The sequence below is a fragment of the Lissotriton helveticus genome, chromosome 2_1 (genome assembly GCF_964261635.1).
Source record: "Lissotriton helveticus chromosome 2_1, aLisHel1.1, whole genome shotgun sequence".
NCBI lineage: Eukaryota > Metazoa > Chordata > Amphibia > Caudata > Salamandridae > Lissotriton > Lissotriton helveticus.
This window is the reverse complement of record NC_136059.1, coordinates 389,704,014-389,726,183: the sequence shown is the minus strand read 5'-3', so window position 1 is coordinate 389,726,183 and position 22,170 is coordinate 389,704,014. Positions and strand designations below refer to the sequence as shown.

Genomic DNA, 22,170 nt, shown 5'->3' with positions numbered 1-22,170 from the left:
TAGTCAGTTGTTTTTCTCTTTTTTTGACCCACTGCTACTTTTTGTTGGTGTAACTGATCCCATAATGGAGAAATAAATCCTGTATTGAGAGCAATTAAAACAGAAGAAATTCTAATGCTACAGGAGGACTGCATCGGGCCAACAGTCTGACTCTGATATAGGATCTATTATAACATTCAGGTTGATATGCCTTGGAAGCAACACACTCAATGTGAATAGTGCAATTTTCCTTGCAACTGTGCAAGAGAAGTAAATACTTGTTGCAGAGAGAATTACATTTTCATTCAGTTTCATTTTTCACATGTAAGCAAATCAAGTGGATGTGGAAATTAAAATGACAGTTAAATGCCTACAAATATGCAAAATGGTTAATTAGACAGTCCCTTGTTGGGTTGAGAGGCCAGCTAGAATTACAGACCACAGAGAAATAAATTAACATTCTGAAAAAACACTAAATATCATAGGAAACATAAAATTAATTAATGAATCGAACATTGAACAGCAAAAGGATGGAAGCTGCCAAACTTAAAAATGTTTATTCACAGTTATTTTAGGTAAACAAATAACCAAAACTTAGTTTCCAATTTTTTTCAAAAAGTCCAGTATCTGCATTGCATTTGCTGTGCTCCAGCCTAGTCCTTTTAGTGGCCCCTCACAAATAGAAACATATTTGAACAACATCTTCTCTCCTACATCCCGGAAATCCAATGTATTTTTTTTAAAACTGTCACCCTTATCACAGCTAGTTTCTGCGTCGATGCGATTGAATTCTGTCTTTTCTTCTCCTCCACAATGCTTCAAAATCCAGTAGCACATTTCTCCAGCATACATCATGGCTAGTAAATGTGTATCACTAAAAACACCTTCAAAACAATTGCATACAATTAACATTAGATATTTTGTTGTAACATTTGCCAAACTAAATTCAAACACACGGTAATTGTTTTGATAACGTTAAAGTGTAAGTCACTAAAAAAGAACACTTTTTTTTTTCTCCACTAATAATTATTTACATGAACAAAGGAGCTGTATACTGGTAGCAATGGATCTAGAGGGAACTTATCCCATAATGGCACCTTCTGATGAATATCTATCTCCCAGTGTCAAGAAGCGTCTCACAGAATACTACTGCTGTTTTAAAAGGAGGTTTTATTACAAGGCTTATGATAATAATCAGGGCACACACATGAACGTACCATAGGATGCACTGTTCTACTACTAGTACCAGAAAATACAAAACAGTTTTCAGGGGCAGATGATAAAATTACTTACTTGTAACACTCGTTCTCTATCAAGGATATCTTCATTGGGTTCATAAACACTGAATATCTCTGACCATGTGCAGGCACATCTTTAAAACAGAGAAACACAACTCTAATCATGAAGTAAGACAAGCATTTGCAACGCAATAGGTCTCGTATTACTGAAAGTTTGAGCTATTGGCGTTGCAAATAATAATGCAACACCAATAGCTCAAACCTTCTGTAATGCACAACCTGTTGCATTGTAAATGCTCTAACCAACTTGATGTGGCTGTTCTAAAACATAAACAACAGTAAGGGATTCTTAGTGCCAAACCTAAATCCTCCTTCACCAAACCAATTAGCCCGGTGCTGGAGATATATGGCATGAACGTGCTAAGCTCCGCCCTATATGGTGCAGAGTTATGGGGGTTCGCAAATCTAAACAATCTAACCATAGCTGAGAACTCCTTTCTTCGTAAGGTCACCGGAGTCCCACAGAGTACACCCATGCGACCGCTATTGCTAGACTTGGGCAGGAAAGCAGTAGAGGACATGGCAAAACTTCGCCCTCTACTATACTGGCGAAGACTGTAGTGTACGGATTATGCCAAAGGTCTTAAAGACATAATGGACGTAGACCGCTTTCACAAGATACTCTGGCTGAAGGAGATTAGATTGCTCCTGATGAACCTGGGCATGAGTGAATTGTGGAATGACCCATCCAATGCTGACTTTCCCTCAAACAAGATCCTGAAGGAGAGGTACTGGGAAATGGTCATGGTTTCAGTATGTTCCAATGGACTCTCTAAGCATCTAAAGTGCCGTTTTCTGGAAATTAAGCCAAGGTCTGTTCTAGAAAAATATTGGGATGCTATTGAGAAACCCCATGACCGAAAACTGTACTTTCAGTTAAGGGTGGGAACCTTACCCGTTAGGTTTTTTACTAGCAAGTGGGCGGGAGCCACTAATAATGAATGCCCATGGTGTCCCGACAGACAGGAAACGATAAGCCATCTACTGTTTTTTTGTCTATCATATGTTAAACCTCGCAATGCGTGGGTTAAACCCATCTGTAAGTTATTAGGCTTTAGAAGGCATGATGAAGCGTTAAGAGTCCTTACCACGGATACAGCCTTACCCATAGCCGTTGCAATGGCCAAGTTTCTGGGTTGGGCTTGGTCTATTCGAACAAAGGTGTCACACTAGGTATACCAAAAAACGATAATTTATTATTGTACAATCGATCCAGAAAGGCTGCTGAGAAATGGAGTTATGAAATGCTGCAGGGCGATCATGGATGAATGTTATGGGTTTTCCCAACGTTTTTTAACATGATATATTCGTCAGTTAGTAATGTAATTTAATATCTTTTTATTCTATCCGAACATGTTCATATACTTGTAGCCTTTTAATTAATATTACTTGATGTGGTATTGATGAATTGTTATTGTTGTGCTTTTATGATATAACTGTTGACTAAAGCTTATTTGAACTGAAATGCTTGTTTATTACTAGTTATAGTGAGAGGGAAAGGTGATGCTTTACAACAGTCATGAGCATAAAGATATGACTTCCAGATATTATCTGGAAAATTGAATTTACTTGTGATGAGCTGTTGTGGAGGCATTCGGTGGCGTAGCTTGTTCAATTAGACTGGTGGGTGTGAGCTTCAGATTTACCAACAATTAAGCTAACACATCATGAGAAGCAGAGCATGGGGGGGGGGCTTCAGGGTCAGAGAAGGGAAAAGGAATATGGACAGTGAGGGGATACTTAAAACACAGTATTTTGTAAAATAAACATGTTTTATCACCTTCAAAACAGAGATGAGAGAGTGTCTCTGTCTGTTTTTGTCTCAGTATTTAACAGTCCCGGGTGAAAACTGACAGACACCTTACCATACCGAACTGAAAGCTACTGTACCCAACTATCAAATAATACATTTGGGGGTGTAACACTCCAACCTCCCCCCCACGGCCCCCCCATCCCCTCCCCCTTGTGCTATTCCAACGGAGGTTTTGGATGCCTCATATGTTAATGACTAGGACACGGAGGACTCCATGAGGGGGTAATGTTGCAATAATGTTGTCATATCTTGAAGGGTGTTACCATTACCAGTGCAGAAGTCCCTGCAAGTGAGCAGCATTTTTTTACAAGGCGACTGGGAGGGAGAAGCATTCTAATTGTGCAGCACAGCTTTAGAAACACTGTTACCTTTAACCAAGGAAAGGGTCCGAGACCAGCATGGAAATAGCCCTAGAGCCTTTGATGTAGCAGTCTGTAGCCTGATTGGGTTAATGCCAGACTGCTCCTGATTATAATATACCTTCTGAGGTTTGGACGCGTTTTCAACATTTCTTCAATTTCATCACTATTATGTAGACAGGAAGTAACTAAAAAAATGGTTTCTCTTTGTGTTACTAACATACTGCGGTAAAAATGTATTTGTGTTATCTGATATTATTCCTTTTTTATTATTTAATACTTGCAGTAGCGTAAGAGGAAGGGGTTACAGAAATCTGTAGTGCAGTTGCTTTAGCGATCTTGTCGTTCTTTGCATTTGTGCTTGGTATGTTTCTGTGCTGCTCTCAGGGGCAAGACTTGCACTTAAGTAAACCAGTAATGATGAATAAAGCATGACTTCTGGCAGCCTCTGGACTGGGTGTGGTCACGTGACGATGTAGGGATTGCATCTCTACGGCTTTCTTCGACAACAATCATTGGCATCGGTTTGGGTGTTTCTGGTAGGAGGATGTTGTCTACGTCAACAACAGGTGCGAATAGGAATCATCCATATTGATGCAGCAAATATGAAGCATGAAGTCCATGCAGCTACGATTTGAGTAAACAAAGGCGTGGGATAGTATTCCTCATGCTTTTTGTGTAAAGCTTTCTACACAAAAGCAATGGTGTATGAATGCCAAGCCGACCCAGTACAAGGCAACAACCCAAAAAGTATGACATCCTTACATAAACATCAGTTGCCGGACCTTAAACTAGCAGCGGCTGCAAACATCCAGCAGGATAGTTTGCTTTTTTGAATTATCGAACATAAACTTGACATCCGCCAGATGTATGTTGCAAGCGTAAACACGTTTGTTGATGCGGGTTTCCGACCTGTAACTGCCGTGTGAACCCTCCTAAGGTATTGGCAGAATGGCATGCTACATATGCTGGCACACCTGCAAAACGCATGCTGTAGTTCTTCCGCGAGCAGTTTGAACTCACAAGGCGCGGGCATCCATGGGCTTCATTTTCGCTTCAAGTAGAAGACAAAAGTCACACAAAACGCTCCAGTCCTATTCCAGACTTGTCGACACACAAACACGCCGCGGGCGGGGAGCAAAAACGGTCAACAATCTCTTAAATGCTGGCAGCTAAACGACGAAAAGCATTTACAAAACCATTTGTGCTTTCAGTTACTGTTGCTCGCATCCTTTTATTTCGTTCATTCAACTGGCGCTATCGCGGTGACAAAGGCTGCTGGAAGATTCAACAGAGACCAGTCCGGATGCTTCAATCTGTTCCATTCACTAAATACTGAGGTGATCTTCAGTGACGTGCAGGGCATCAGGCCTCTGTTTACCCAGGCGGTGTAAATAAGCTAAATTCCATCCTTGGCGAAGTTCCTGCCTGTAAGTGGCCGTGCAGCCATACCGCGTGTGATAGGAGACCGTTCAAGGTATGACCAATTATCGGGGCGGTCGCCAATGCCCTCCTTAGGCCCAGCTTCCTATCAAATTAGAAGAGATGTGTTTGCTGAGAACTGCGTAACACTGTCATTGTAGAGTGAAGCGGGCGCGCCATGTCGATGAGAAAGGCAGGGCCGACATCGGCCCCGCTGGCCGCTGCAGGTATGGCGGGGTGCACCAGCCCCCACCCGCTACCCACTCTCGATGGTGGGGCACGCCACCATCACGTCACCAAGACACGGCGGGCTCGCCTCAACATGGATGGGACCCCGGGTCGCCTAGTGACCCGGAAGTGATTCCGGGTCACTATAGAACAAAGGCCAAGCCAGTTAGAACCGGCCTGGTGGATGAGGGGTTAAAAGGCCGGGGAGCGCGGGAGTCTGCCTCTGCTACCCAGCTAGCCTCTCGTGGGTGCTCGGACGTCGGAGCTGCGCCCCGGCCGCCATTTGCCGCCATTTGCTCCCTGGATCGAGACGGCCCCCAGAGGACTTGATCTGACCAGTGGATTTGCCGAGCCGACCACGGACGACTGCATCAGCTGATTCCAGAAACGCAGTAGGCGCCATTTTCTATCCTTTGTGGTAGATCTGGCCTTTTTCATTACTTTAACAGCTTTACACTGAATTTCGTTTTTCCTCGCTCTGCTTGTTGCTTGTTACTTCTGCTGCTACTGATTGCAATTTGACTTGCTGAGCCCTGCCTGACTGACTAATTTCCTTACTTTGTAATTGCTGCGCTCTGATTGCAATTTTGCATTGCTGCACTGTGTTCAATCCATTTCCAAAACGTGATAATAATTACAGTTTGCGCCTTGTAATTGTAATTGCTGCGCTCTGCTTGTAGAATCATTCCACTGCCAGATTGATTTGATTTTACTTTCCAGATTCCAATTTGCTCGCCTGCGCTCTGCTTGCCTGCTTAAAATTTTCACTGCTTGACTGATTTTAACACTCCGAATACAGCCTAGTTAGCCGCGCTTTACTTGATTTATCTCGCTCATCGATACTCGGCCCAGCCCGCTCTGCCCTCCCTCCCGCTCCTCTAAGGCGCTGGGCCTGCGTCTCCCTGGCTTGACCGGGGCCAGGCTGCGCGCCAAAGAGGGGAAGGAGAAGGGCCACGCCTTACCTCCCCCATCCAACTGCACCAATTGACCATGGAGGCCGACATGGCTCAACCCAGCTCTGCCACCGAAGATGACGGGCAATGGCAGATTAAAGCGAAGAGGGGACGTGACTCGTGCCCAACATCACCAGAGAAAGCATCAAAGCTTGCCCGCCCTCCCCCTGCAGAAAGCGCAGTTCCAACCTCAAACCGTTATATGGCTCTCGGAAACATCCAGGACAGGGACGCCCCCCTGCAAGACCCCAATGCTACTGAACCTGAGACCTCTCCAGCCCCCACCAAGCGACTAAGGATCCCACCCATCATCCTGAAGAACCTAACCACCCACAAGGCCCTGGTGGGGATACTGGATGAATACTGCGCCTCCCCCTACACAATCAAGCCCAGGCAGGACCATGCCAAGATCATGCTCACCACCCCAGAGGACTACAGGTGCTTGACCGACATATTTACCGCCCAGAAAATGGAGTATTACACCTTCCCAATGACCACTGCAAAAGCCCAGCGCTTTGTAATACGGGGGCTCCCAACAAACGCATCGCTTGAACACATCTCTGGGGATTTATCTGACCTAGGCCTTCCAGTCAAAAATATTGCGCAGATTACCTCTCCAGCGGATAAGAACAAGAAATTTCCCCTCTTCGTTGTGACCCTGTCAGCGAGCCACGATGGGAAGCCAGCTGACCTCTCGGGAGTCACACGTCTCTGCGGCTGCGTCATCACCACAGAAGCACCTAGAGGGAAACGAGGACCAATCATGTGTTACAACTGCCAGCGCTTGGGGCACACCTCTGCCTTCTGCAAGCAGAAGCCAAAGTGCGTACGCTGTGGAGGAGAGCACACCTCCAACCAATGCACTAGGAACCGGGAAACCGAACCAGCAAAATGCGCCAACTGCGCAGGACCACATCCAGCAAGCTACCGCGGCTGCCCCTACCTCCAGAAGGCAAAGAAGGAAGGCCAGCGCCAACCCCCACAACCACAAACGACTTCCCCACACTCGACAACGACGGGTCAGGGGCCAAGGAATACTCACAGACCCGCAATGGCACACAGGATCCCAAATGGAAATCCAACCAACAGCCATAGCAGCGCGCGTGTGGATGGAAGATCATACGCAGACACAACTAAACCCAAGCAGGACAGCCCAGCGCCACCTACCGCCCCAGCATCACCTACCGCCCCAGCATCAGCGACCACCCCAGCACCATCCTGTGAGTTAGGCTCAGCCATCAACTGGCAAGAACTCATCGCGAAGATTGCAAAAACAGTCGCAGACCTGAACATCCACCCAATGGTGACAATGGTGGCGAACCTTATCGCCGGACTTCTCCAGGGCGAAGAAAACACCAGCAATGGCAGCAAAATCTAAAAGAAACTCTCTCTTCGTGATGTGGAATGCTAATGGCATTCAGAAGAAAACTGCAGAACTCCTGCACCTGATGGAAACCATGGACATGGATATAGCGCTTATTTCCGAGACCCACCTCCAAGGAAGCCAGAAGCTCAACATAGCAAACCACAGGGTATACCGCACAGATCGCACCACCGGAGCCAAGGGCGGAGGAACAGCGGTGATAGTCAGCACAAAAGTGAAGCACCACGAGATCTCCCTACCACCAGTCGGGAGCATTGAAGCAACTGGCATACAGATCCAGACATCTGCAGGCCCGCTGCGGCTGATTGCTGCCTACTCACCCCCAGGCAAGCTAGCCCCAAAGGACCTGGATGCTTTATTGGACCCCAGCATCCCAACACTAATTGGAGGTGACCTCAATGCTAAGCACAAATGCTGGAACTCTCGGACGGGAAACAGCAAAGGACACGCCCTACTTGCCCACTCAAAGAAGGAGGACTTCGTAGTGGCCGGCCCAACTCAACCAACACACTATCCAGGATCTGCACTGCACAAACCGGATGTTCTGGACATTGTGGTCATGAAGAATCTCTCCCAGTCTATGGAGCTTGAAACCCTAACAGCGCTGACATCCGACCACAACCCAGTGTTGATCACAGTTGGAGACGTACTTGAAGACCAGCAACAGGGCACCAGGCACAACTTCAAGAAGGCGGACTGGTGCCTATACAAGAGATGCCTGGAGGAGACACTGGTCCCTGGTCCCCTACGCAGCATTGAAGACATTGACCAGGCAGTCCACCACCTCACAGCCTCAATCCACACAGCTATTGCGCGCAGCACTCCAGAGCAGAAACTCCAACGATGCTCTATCTACGATCTCCCAAAGGGCATCAAGCAGTCAATAGCTGAAAAGAACAGAGCCCGCAGAGAGTGGCAGAGGAACCGCACCCCCGACCTGCTGAAGAAGTATAATGAGCTGACAAGGCAGCTGAAGATACAAATAAGCCAGCACAGAGGTGAAAAATGGGAAGCAGCTACAGCTAACCTAAAGGACTCAGACAACTCTCTCTGGAGAATGACCCGACGCCTGACTGGGAAGAAGGAACCAAACCCACCGATCCAAGGGAAGACTCACCTGGCATGCAGCAACAGGGATAAGGCTGAGGTCTTCGCTGACACGCTGGAGGAATCCTTCAGGCCCAACCAGGCAAGCAAACTGGCAACAGAAGTTGAGCAAGAGGTCGCCATGCATCACCAGGAGCACCCACCGGAAACAGAAACTGCACACATTGAGGAATGCTCAATGGGCGAATTACTGGCCCTGGCAAAAACACTGAAAAACGGCAAGGCACCAGGGAAGGACGGAATAGTCAACCAAGCCATCAAGATGCTCCCAGATAACGCAGTGGATCACCTTGCTGAGATATTTAACGCATGCATGCAGCACCAGTATTTCCCAAACGCCTGGAAAGAAGCAAGAGTCGTCGTATTCCCCAAGGCTGGGAAACCACTGCGAGACCCTGCAAACTACCGCCCCATAAGTCTGCTATCTGGCCTATCAAAACTCTTCGAAAAAGTTATCCTTGCCCGTCTCGTTGACTTCGCGACAAGCAACAACCTACTTGCCAAAGAACAGTTTGGGTTCCGGAAAGACCACTCAACAAATCACCAACTCCTCAGAGTGGTGGACATCATCAGCCACGGATTCAACATCAACAAGTCTACTGGAGTAGTCTTTCTGGATGTAGCCAAAGCATTTGACCGAGTATGGCATGAGGGCCTGCTCTACAAACTTATCAAGCTCAAGTTTCCCAGCTACCTGGTCAAGTTGCTGACCAGCTACCTGACAGAACGGACCTTTCACGTGGCGGTGCGAGAAGAATGTTCATCACCGCGCCCAATTCTAGCTGGAGTGCCTCAGGGGTCAATCCTAGGACCATTCCTCTTCAACATATTCACAAACGACATACCCACTGACCTAAAGAAGACTGATCTTGCCCTTTACGCGGATGATGTTGCAGTCATCTCCCAATCCTTCAGTGACAAAGAAGTGGCGAAGAACCTGGAGGCATCGCTTTGCAGACTCTCCGAATGGTACAGCGACTGGCAGATCACCCTGAACACAAGCAAAACCACAGCAACCTTATTTACCAGGAAGCTGAACAGGAAACACCCACAGATCCTCCTCAATGGGGATGAGGTCAAATGGGAAAACAGCAGCTCCTACCTGGGGGTGACTCTGGACTCTAAACTCAGCTGGAGAAACCACATAGAGAAGACCTGCCAGAAAGCAGCATCCAAACTGGCTGCATTATACCCACTCCTGAAGTCTAAGTCGATGCCCATGCAGAGCAAGGTGCGAGTAATCACCGCAATAATTCGACCAACTATGACATACGCTTCACCAGTTTGGAGTGGCTGCCGCCCACAGCTGCGGAAGGACCTACAAATACTTCAGAGCAAGGCCTTACGGATTGCAGCAGGTGCTCCCATGTTCACACGAACAGCAGACCTCCACAGAGACCTAGGCATCGAGATGCTGGACGACCATCTCCTCAAACTCAACAGGACATTCTACAAAGGACTGGATCAAAAAGAAAACCCACTGATCCGGAAACTTGCAGATATCGCTACAAACCCATTTGACCGCTATCCGCGTCCCATTGAAGCGCTAACCTTGCGAAGCTGAAACAGCAACGCAGCATCCAAAAACTCATTACTGCCTGAAGGCAAACGCCGGCAGATACGCAAAACTCACCGCTGCCCTGATGGCATAACAGCCTCGGCAAGCACCTAAAACCCGCTCACTGCCGGCTGGCATTAGCCGCGGCAGGCACCCAAACCTCAACACTAACAGAAGGATCTACACGGACAAAGACGAGACTCTCGAAGGAAACATGCTGACAATTCTGCAAACACTACTGACCGCTACCCGCGGCCCATCACTGAGCTGACCATGTGATGCAACCTCAACTGTGACAAAGCGTCACACACCAATAAGACAACCTAAACAGCGACTACAAAATTCCAAACGAATATGGAGTAATGAGGCTATTGCCTCGGTATCCAAAAACTCACCACTGTCAGAAGGTATCTGACAGGAGAAGACAAGAAACAGGCTGGGAGTCTGCCTCTTTGACTCCACGCTCCATGGCCTGCCCCTCCAGCCTCTACGAGGCTGTAATTCTTTTTCCCTTTCAGGGAAGGTACCCTTATCCGCCAGCCTCGCTAGGAGGCTGTACTTTAATTTCTGTTATGTTTTTTCAGGTCCCAGAGCCCGGTTCGGGGATCGATCGGCTTCGTGGAGGCGGCTTCCGGAGAGTCGGGTGGCCTCGCATTGAGGCTTTGCAACACCCTGCACTGTGGCCACGAGAAGCAACATCGCTACAGGGGCGGTCGGGGGGCCAAGCACCGGATCAGTGGAGGACTCTTGTTAGCGGTGCCTTGCGGGGACCGGAGAAGCAGGGGCACGCACGTCCGGTGGCCGTTTGCAGAAGGAGCAGCTGTCCTTGCAGCACAAACTGAGGAGGATTGCAGCCAGAGGCTCCGCGGAGTAGCGAGCAGCCTTATCGTATTTCCGCTCCTGCCCAAAAATGTGTGTATTTCGTCATGTAGCTGTTGGCACTACTTGCCTCCCAGGTGAGGGGGGCCGAGAGAGAGGCAATTCGTAATGTCCTTGTCCGAAATATTTTTTAGGGTGGGGCTGGGTTCTAGGCGCATGACGGTACACGAAGGTAAAGGGAGGGGGGCCTTTGGTTGTGTCACAGGGCAGTCGCGGGGGGAGGCTTTGTGATTGTTTTGGTGATAATAGGGGGGACTGGATAAGGTGACCCCTCTCGCCTCTGTTTCCTGCGGCTGCCCTGTGCGCATAATTGAAATTCGGGGGAAAGGAGTGACCACGTCAGTCAGTTGGCCCTCTCCTCCTCTAATTAATCGGGCAGCGAACAAACTGTTTTCACAGAAAATTGACGAAGGGTGTTGATTACTCCTGTATCTCCTGGGACATGGCTGATTTCCTGGTTGGAGGACCACGTGCGTTCGATACAGAGTTTCGCTGGTCTTGATGTTTAGTAGGGGCTATGTAATGTCGCAGTTCATGGGTTAGGCAAATCAAGGGGTGCAGTGCATGGACCTTTTACGGGTGCGTGGCAAGAAGTGTATGCGTGCAAGTTTGTGCATGCTGCTGCACTGTGTAAGGATGTTTTGGTCTTCGACATAGTGTGATTACAGGGGCATTGGGCGTGCGGCAACAGCCCGGGGTCGAGCCACATGACTGCTCAGCATCACGTGGTTCAGAACATGAATGTACACTTTGTAGAACTGAGGAACAAGTTTCTTTCGGGTTGCTTCTAGGGCAGTGAAGGCTGCGGAGAGTTGCGTTGCTGGAGGTGGTTTTGGACCATGGTATTTTTAGTTGCACCTTATAAAAATGGAGGGTTGCGTTTCTTTCAAGTTGCTTCATGGGCAGTGACGGCTGCTGAGAGTTGTGTTATTGGAGGCGGTCGTAGGCCTCCGATGGTGGCGTTGTTGGTGAAAGGAGCTCTCCAGTAGAGCAAAACATTGGGAATAGGTGAACTCTGCTCTCGTAGGTCCTTGAGTAGGGCTTGCGGTGGTGAGTCATTTCAGTTGGGACTGTCTTCGGACGTCGCGATGGTGAGGTTTGTCTTGGTGTTTTGTGCAGGAATTCCGTGAAATACTTACTTGCACAGTACGGGTGACACATGTCTTTTTGGAAATTATTCGGAGCAGTTATTGTTTGTTACTGACTTCTTTTTGACGATGGGTGGTGTTTCCACTCTGGAGAGGATGTCATAGAGCCATGATTTCTCTGCTGATGCGCATGCTACGGCTTCGTTGTTATAACACGGAAAATGCTGCAGTCCTTAAATGATAAGCCTGTGAGCCATGATTTCTCTGCTGGTGCGCAAGTTTGGGGGCATTCAGAAATGTTCATGGGGGTGCATGGGAGCAACTTCGTGCCAGCCATTGGGCACCAGGTGCTGCCCAGATGGCCTGGCTCGCCTACTTCAAGCAATGCGCGCAAAGATGTTTGAGCACGAAACTGAGAGCTGCTGCCCCCCCCCTCACGGGGGGCAGACTTCATCACCCCACTTTGCATGATCTGATGCCTCTGGTTTGGGGACAGTGTTTGCATGCTGAAGGTTTGGAGTTGCACGCTTTTCTCTGGGTGTGTCAGTTGTGGGTGATTGCACAAGCGTGTCACATACCGCTCTTCGCACAGGCCTTATGTGGATGGTTGCGCAGGGTATGCAATCCTCGGACACTACATGGGTGAGACAGACACGAATGTTAGGTGAGTTTGGTGCACGGTGCACGTTAGATTAGGATAGGAAATACCTTATACTAGAATTATGTTAAGGTTAGCCATCTGATTGGAATGCTTTCTGCGTAAATGTGTAAAAAGTTGTACGACCCCCGCCTCCAAAGAAAAGAAATCCCTCATGTCCTGTTAATAATGTTTGTTAACGGAACGGGGGGGGGGGTCCTCAGGCAGTCCCTGGCCATAAAGAAAGACGGGGTCGACATTGGCCCCGCAGCAGGTATGGGGGGGCGCACCGGCCCCCACCCGCTACCCACTCTCGATGGTGGGGCGCGCCCCCATGCCGTCACCATGACGCGGCGGGCGCGCCTCAACATGGATTGGACCTCGGGTCCCCTAGTGACTCGGAAGTGATCGAATCGCTTCCGGGTCACTATGGAACAAAGGCCAGGCCGGTTAGATAATTTAAGGTCCTTAGGGGGCAGCGCCATTCTTGAATGGGTTCGCCCAAGGAGAGGGACAAGTGGTCTCTCCTAGAACTCCAGGGGCAGTTACAGCCTGTTGGCTACGTGGGTGCGGGGAGGGGGGAGTCACGCTTTCTCTAGGCTGGTTGGCCACCCTGCATGTGCACAATGACACCAGTAAACGGCGCAGAGATGCAAGGGCCCCTTTAACGGAGTTAATAAAGCGTACGGGAGAACTGGGGGGCAGATGTACCCTCACGGTAAACGGGCCCTCGGAAGGGCGTGGTTAATAGTGCATACGGGGGTAACTGGGGGGGGGCGGGGGGAGGGGGAAGTACCCTCACAGTAAATGGGCCCTCTGCGCATGCGCCCTTCGACAGAGGGTGCGGTTTAAGTGATAAGGATCTGACACCAGTTGGTGACCTTGCTGTAGGCCCAAAAGGGATACGCAGAAAAGAAATATTGTATAATGTGATTGATACGTTAGATTCGGATAGGAAATACCTTGTACTAGAATTATGTTAAGGTTAGCCATCTGATATCTGTATATATCAATTGTAATCAAATGTTATGGAACGTTTTCTGCGTAATTGTGTAAATATTGTTTATTTCAATTTTGATTTATTTTGATGTTTTAATAAATACGGCCGGGGGTTGTACGACCCCTGCCTCCAAAGAAAAGAAATCCCTCTCATGTCCTTTTATTAATGTTTGTTAACGGAACAGGAGGGGGGTCCTCCGGCAGTCCCTGGCCATAGTGTTGGTATGCATCTGCTTTAGGTGTGTTATTTGAAATCGCCACAGCCCATGAAGTGGGCGCCGCGGTGATTAAAAAGAAAAGCCCAAGTAGTCCCAAAAACGAAACTGACTAAGCCCCACAGCGTAAAAGTACTGTAGTTGGTCGGTGCTGCTTCCGATAAAAATGGAAGTGAAACATTCGGACCAGTAACCAATAGGGAGGCCGGAAAACCACAGTAATCGTAAATAAGCCAATTACAAGCAGGAGGCAAGCAGCAGGCGGGATTCCCATTGCTATACGGATTACTAGATGACTCTTGCAGAGACAGCCCTTGCGCGCTGCCTGCACGAGACCTAAAAAACCACTCGGGTGCCTTTACACTTTGTCCTTTTAAAAGGGGAACATTCCAGAAATATTTGTAAAGCTCATTAGAGAACCAGGAATGGAACAAAAGTAATAAATAGCTTAACTAAACCAAAACCGTTTCTTCTTTCCACAGTCACAGTTGGCCATACTAACCACCAGCCATCCCTTTTTTAGGGTGGTCTGATGAAAGGGCATGAAATCTGAAATGGAGATCTCCAATTCTGTTCCTGTGGTGCAACTGAGAAGGAGGGAAGCCATTTATGAATTTATTGAAGATACCCTTGATAGAGAACCAGTGTTACAGATAAATAACGTTTTCTTTTCTATCAAAGATTCTTCATTAATGGGGCCATCTGGTGAATGGTGTTATAATACATTGTCTATTGTTGGTGATGGATAGAGATGCAGGACTGTGTAAAAAAGAGCTGTTTCTTTCTCTACAATGAATGGCCCCTTTCATATTCACAATCACTGAATAGTATAGGAAGTCCAGCTCTTCAATTAAGCAGTTGAAGATTTCCATGGAATATAAACCTTTTAAACATGTAACTCTAATGGGCAAACTTTTAGAGAACATCCTTGCAGACAGACAAGACTCAACACATAATTAAAATAATTCTTGAAGAATCTGGGGAGAAGTTCCAAAAAGCTCCTAAATTAGTCACAGAGGAAAACCTCACAATACTTTTATTTGGTCCACCCTATCACAGGTATACATTTTTTGGTGTATAACCATAGATTCAGTTATATTAATCATTAAATAAATAATGAAAAAGGCTTCAATATAAAGCTTTATAAGATGGCAGCAAATCTAGTAAGTTGAGACAAAGAATCTATACTATCAACATCTTAGCAAGCAGTAGCAGCATTTGTGTCTACAGCATCATAGTTCCTCTTCAATTCTGTGAGAGTAATACATTTGGGTTGGAGAATATATATTGAAGTCAATCACCTACTCCCACCTAATGGTATTTGGTTCCCGGGATTTAAGAAAACATGGCTCAAACACTGTGAAGACTAAAAAGGCTCTAGACTTAGCAGTAAGCTACATCTGAGCTAAAGGTATAGAACTCATAAAATTTAACTTTTGCCCCAAGAAGAAGTAGATCAGCACATATTTAAAAACATAGTTTAAGCAATATTACACTCTCTTTGAAATAAAGCTGTCTCAATGGAGGAACCGTAAACATCCTTTAACTTACATTTAAAGTTTAATAACCAGGAACTTGAGAAAGGCAGAGATTCTTTCTCTAGGCTGTGCTAGCTATTAGGTAGGCAGACCTCAATGATGTTGTCAGATAGAAATATGGAAGAATTATTTTTATTTTATTACACAACCTTTGTCTTCTGACATCAGAGAGGAAATCTCTTCCATCCAAGTCATACAGAACTCTTGGAAGGTATTTTAAGGTCCTCAAGAATAACCATATATTCTTTAAGTCCAAACAAGCATAACCCCTTTGCTGCTAGCCCCCCCATGCTAAGCCTATTTTTTGGGCTATTTGTGGTAGTTAACTCTTAGGCCCCTGTAACTTTTTGTCCACATAAGGCATCCATGCCAAATTTGTGACCTTTTCTTCCAACATCCTGAGGATTCCAAAGGTACCCAGGGTTTGTGGATTCCCCAGGAGGGGCCCAAGAAATTAGCCAGAATTCAGCAAACATTTGTTTTTTGGGGGAAAAATGGGGGAAAAGTGCTGCAGAAGAAAGCGTAATTTTTTTCCCCTGCAAATAGTACCAAGGATTTGGGGTACTAAAATCACCATCTTTCCAGCTTTCAGGAACAGGCCGACATTTGTTAGAAAACCAAACTTGTCTACACAGTTTTGAGATTTTATTGGGACCGAGCCTATTTTGTGTGCTTTCAACCCCCTTCCAGTTAGTGGTAGAAATGGGTGGGAAACCAATAGATCTTGGAAAGCTATAGATTTCTGAAAAGTAGACAACACAATAATGAAATTCAGCAAGGGGTCACTTGTGCAGATCCTTCAATGGTTTCCTATGGAAACTAACACTTGAAATAAAACAATATTGAAATAGAGTTGAAAAAAACAGCTATTTGTGCCTACGTGGTCACCTGTAACTTCTTCTAAGTATGGCAGAGTTTTTAAATCAATACGCTGTTACGTCCGTTGGACTCTTCTGGTTGTGGGGATATATAGGACTTGTAGACAGTTCACCAGAACCTGAGGTACCCAGAGCCAATAATTGAGCTGCACCTTGAAATGGTTTTTCATTGTGTACTGGGTATACAGCAATTCATTTGGTAAAGTGAAAAATAGGTTTAAGAACAACTATGTATTTCCGAAATGGGAACAAAATACAGAGAAATGCATAGAACGTCAATTGGTAATAACACTTGTTCTACTATTCTGAGTTTCCCTACCTCACTTGTGTGGGTAGACCTAGTGCCAGTGACAGGAAACAGTCCAAAATGCAGCGTGGACACATCACATTTTACCAGTGAAAATGGACCGTTTTTTTCGCAATGTGCTTAGCAGTGGATTTGGGACCCTAGCTCAGTTAGCACCTAGGGAAACCTAGCAAACCTGTAAATTGTTTAAAACTAGAGTCCCAGGGGAATCAAGGATGGGGTGACTTGTGTGGCTCTCACCAGGTTCCGTTACCTTTGCAAACCTCAAACTTTTTTTTAAAAAAACACACAAAAAAACATTTCCCCCACATTTCTGTGATGGAAAGTTCTGGAATCTGAGGCAGCCATAAACTTCCCCCCACCCAGCATTCCCAAAAGTCTCCAGATAAAAATGGTAGCTCATTTGTTTTGGTCAACTTAGTGCCCACAACAGGAAATGGCCCAAAACATTCTGTGGAGACTTCACAATTATCGATCACAAAAAAGACTTGGTTTTGCGAGGAAGTCTCCTGCGTTTACGGACCCAGGCTTGGCGGGCATCTAGGTAAAGCTCCCAAAACCAGGCATTACTGAAAACTAGACACCCGGAGGAGTCTAGGTAGGTGTTTGCTTGCATGGAATTCCCAACATTTTCTTATCCAGAATCCTCTGCAAACCTCATATTTAGCTAAAAAAAGACATTTTTCTCACATTTCTGTGTGGGAAAAAGGTGGGATCGCCAGACCGACACAAATTTCCTACCACCTAGCATTCCCCCAGGTCTACTGATACAAATGCTACCTCACTTGTGTGGGTGAGCCAAGTATCCGTAACAGGTAAGGGCCCAAAACATTTTGTGGCAACATCAGATTTATCTATGACAAAACAACCTGGTTTTGCAAGGGAGGCACCTGAGTTTATGGTCCTGGGCTGGGCGCCTGTCTTGGGAGCCCTACCAAATCCAGATGTTTCTGAAAACTAGACACCCAGGTGAGATAAGGACGTGTGGCTTGCTTGGATATCCCAATGTTTTCCTACTCAGAATCCCCTGCAAACCTCAAATTTAGTTTTAGAAAAACTAATTTTCCTAACATTTCTGTGTGTGAAAGTTGTGGGATCACCAGGCCGGCACACATTTCCTACCACTCAGCATTCCCCAGGGGCTCCAGATAAAATTGCTACCTCACTTGTGTGTGTGGGCCTTGCAAGTATCAGCAACAGGGAATGGACGAAAACGTATTGTGGAAACATCAGAATTATCTATCGCATAACAGCCTGGTTTTGCAAGTGGGGCACCAGTGTTTTTGGTCCTGGGCTCGCCGTCCATCTAGGGAAACCTACCAAATCCACACAATACTGAAATCTAGAGGTGTGGCTTGTGTGGATCCCCCAATCTTTTAATACCCACAATCGCCTGCAAACCTCAAATTTTAGCTAGAAAAAAAAAATCCCACTTTCCTTACATTGGGATCACCACGCCGGAACAAATTTCCTACCACCCAGCGTTCCCCTTGGTCTCATAAAAACGATAACTCACTTGTGTGGGTTTCCCATGCAGACTCAGCCTAAAAACACATATAAAAACAAAGAATGCTTCGAGCTCGCTTTGCTATCCCCTCAATCTCTATGTTCTTGGCACTTCATAGTTTCAGGCCCTTGGTCCACACACACAAGTGAGGTATAATTTTACTCGGGAAACAGAAAGACGGTCCCTTTTGTGTTTGGGGTTGGGGGTATTGGCATGCCCATTTTGGGCAGCCCTCACGCCTACGCAAAAAAAAAGAAAATCCCAGGATCCTAGTGAGCTTTCTGCTCCCCTGGGGGTTAAATCAGGGGGTAAAAACCTCCATCTACCCCCAGGGGGCAGAAAGACTTAAAATTTGGGTCTCGGGGATGGGTGCATTGGCATGCCCATTTGGAACAGCCACCATCCCTCTTTTATTTTAAAAAAACAATAATCCCTGGTACCTAGCGGGCTCTCTGCCTCCCCTCCTGGGGGGGCAGATTTGGGGCACTAACTCCCATCTGCCTCCCAGGGATGGCAGAAAGACAGTCCTTTTTGGTTTTGGGGGGTGGGGGCATTGCAAAGCCCATTCTGGGCAGTTCCCACCCCTCTTGTAGAAAGAAAGAAAATCCTGTTGTTTAGTGGGCTTTGTGCCCCCATCTGCGCCCCAGCAGGGGGCAGAAAGACCGGGGCAATTATTGGGAGGGGTGGGGGCATTATAATGCCTGTTTAGTGCAGTCTTCACCCCTAAATATATATACACATACATCCCTGGTTCCTAAAGACTGGACACAGTAGTAAGAATCACTCACAATAAGAGTCGTCACACTAGGATCAGCGTACTCCAATGTAAGCATCAGAGCACGAAGCTCTGCCAATTGTGCGGTGCAGTCCCCTAAAGTCTGCGTGTGCATGACCCTGGACTTGAACTCATCATTCACCATGGCACATACCACAATGGCGCAAAATGAAACGTATGCGTACTTAGACCCATGCGCAACTTGCGCTGAACCATCAGTGTATAGGATGCAATGGAAATCCTCCAAAGGCCGCATAGTCAAATGCGTAGGATGAACAAATTCATACTGCAAAAACTCTTGCGACTGTAGGGAGGCATCAAAAATAAATGTGACATCCAGAGACGTCAATGATGCTGCCCATTGTATCCACCGAGGGTGCAAAGCTTTAGAATTCGGTACACTGGCTCTCGTCACTGCCTCTAGTGCAGGATACGGGGTAACAACCAACATGCGTTTTCCCTGCGACAGTGCACATTCCTTAAGAATCGCCATCTGCACTGCTGTCAAAACGTTTTCCACAGTGGAAAACCGCATTTCTGCCGAAGTGTACAAGTGTGACTTGTAAGCAATAGGTACTGTGTCTCCTTCGTTACAAGTAAGGTAAGTGAAACCTACCGCCCCAGGGATGATTCTTATCACCAGGTTGGTGTGGTTATCACGAGTCAGTAAGAATTTAGATTCTACAAGATCAGCCTGGAAAGATTGCAAAATAGCTAAATGTTCCGGCAGCCAGCAAGATTTGGTAAAAGTAGGTTGTATCAAAGCATACAAAGGCTTGATACGCTGTGCATATTCAGGAATGTATGTATGCCCGTAATTCAAAAATCCCAGCAAGGAATGTAACTTTTTCAGAGTTGTAGGAGCGCGCAGTTGTGCGCATTTCTCCAAGAAGTGAGGAGCCAATCCTCGACCTTCATTGTTGAGCTCATAGCCCAGGAACAACACTGTGAACTCTGCAAAGTTGAATTTGTAACCAAAGTCTGCAAAGTTACAAATTATGCGGTCAACGCGACACAGATGCGCCCAAAGCTCCTCTCAGAGCTGCGGGGACAAAAGGTGGGGGTCAGTCAGCCCCCGCTAACAAAATGTCATAGGTAGTCGTAAGATTTTCCCAAAATACCCCTTTTATGGTACGTTGTATGTCACCTTCAATTAAAAGGACAATGTTATAAAGTCTATCAGGGGGAGCTACTCTAGTATCAGCTGTCTCCACAACAACATACTGGTCAGTTTCTGTTACCTTCAGTAGTGGACGCAGGGCCTCTCGCACTATGGTAATCTCCGCCGTGCTGTCCAACAACGTCAGCGCCCATGTCAGATTCCGAAGCTGCGTTCTCACTATCTGTGGCATATCTCGCTGTTAAAGTGGCAACTTTATTTTTCTGAAACTGTAGTCTTTTCGGTGTTGAATCGTCCTGCTTGCCTTTACTGTCTTTCGGGTGGGGCTGGTCGCGTCCCTGCTGGCCACCCCGACCTCTGCCGCCTCCTCCACCACCGGTCGATGAGGCCGATGAGTCCTGAAAAGAACGAGTAGAGCGTTGTTCAGAAACCTGAAAACGATCAGGAGATGTGACCCCTGTTTCTGTTGCTGTTGTTTACCCTGTTTTTGTTTTTTCAGCCAATTTTGCTTCTTAGCCTTGGGCTGGTCGTCTGTTTCCGACTTCTGCCCTTTGGGTTGTTTTTTCTCTTTAGTAGAGAAAGGCTTGACACCCAAACTATTACGGCCCACGGTTTTATAAGCCGCCGTAATAATTCTTGGTAACTGTCGGGGCTTATCGGCATTGGGAACCGCCTGCAAAGCATTAGACACCTGAAAGCTTACCACATCTCCCTTGACATTAGCAAGTACGAGATCAGAAACGACGTCAAAACTGCCACAGAGCCGCATACCCAATTCAACCGCTGCCTCAGGTCCATGCTCATCTTGAACATGCTTAATGACCGAGGGAAGGACGGTCATTGACGGAGTGCCGAAGCACCTCGTGTACACCGCCGCAAAAATCTTACCCCGAAACTCACAGTCACCTGCCTCTGGTATCAAGTCTTTAGGTAAACTAATTGTCAGAATCCTGTGTTTTTCAACAGGAGTTGTGTTAGGAAATCCTGCTTCCAGCTGGTCAAATTTCTCGGCAAGCCAGAAAGGAATATCATCCTTTTCCTGGGGGCGCTTGCCCATCACTGCATTATGCGTAAGAGGACTAAGCTTCATACCGCTCTGTCCGGCTGGAAGAGCCGCAGCACCTGGGGCCCCGCTCGGGATATTGCGGGTAATGCATTGCACTAACAACCTAATTACACTAATTGCGACTCTATGTAGCAGCCGTAAATCTGCATCTAGGATGCAGTGTAAATCCAGCCAAAATAGGCCAGGTAGCGCCGGGAATGGACAAAGGACCTAACCTTGAGACTAACAAAGTGTGGGGTAGGGCGCCATTAAACCAAACTCGATGCTGCCAAGCATTAATCGGAACCTCCTGTGTCCTATATAGAACATATTCCTGTGGCACAACAGTAGCAGTATAAGTGTCAAACACACCAGTATTTGCGTTCACAACAGGGAAGGTCACCCATGAATAGAAAATTTCGTATGGGTAAGCTACTTCCGCACTCACTACCATAATAACCGCCATGCCCTCTAACCCGACGTTATAAGTCTGCAAATGATTGCGAGCCGCAATTCGACTATGCTGCGGTATGTCAACGTCAGCCATAGGGACACAGTAAGAAAGAGGTACAACAAAAAACTACGTAGCACAACTGGTTAGTAGATCAAAAGGAAACCGTTTGAAAAGATTCAAGCTTGAAAAGACCTATGTAACTATAGATAGGTTTGTCCGACACCACTGTCTTCCGGAAACAATAGTGAAGGGGGTTAAGGACTGATATAAGCACTACTCAAGTGTCATGTAATAAGACCACCAACGATTGGGCGCCATGTCACAGGGATTCTGCTCCTACACAGAACTATGCATAGAGACTTAGAACCTCAGTGAATTAGGGTGTACCAAAACTCACCTCAGTATCCAAAATCCCCTACTAGACTAGCAATCAGTGTCTCATTGGTTCTTCCATACCCCCAATGATTAGAAAACTCAGAACATGGACTTAGAACACCTCAGGTAACGTGGAACACATGAACTCTCTTTGGTTATACTAACATACCAATTCAGAACGAGGAGTAAATGAAGACACATGCAAGTTTGAAATATTTATTTCTAATGCCGTGTTCTCAGGCGCAGTATCTT

The 22,170-nt window shown here is 46.8% G+C and overlaps 1 protein-coding gene across 1 annotated transcript in view; it reads right to left on the bottom strand.

Moving 5' to 3' along the window:
- Positions 1–520: 520 nt before the first annotated feature.
- The window catches only part of RIMOC1 (RAB7A interacting MON1-CCZ1 complex subunit 1), a 315,896-nt gene continuing 294,246 nt past the window's right edge, over positions 521–22,170 (bottom strand). The window contains exon 6 of the mRNA XM_078675011.1: positions 521–863. Coding sequence (XP_078531137.1) covers positions 574–863 — 290 coding nt within the window. The 3' untranslated portion in view covers positions 521–573. The remainder of the gene's footprint in view (positions 864–22,170) is intronic.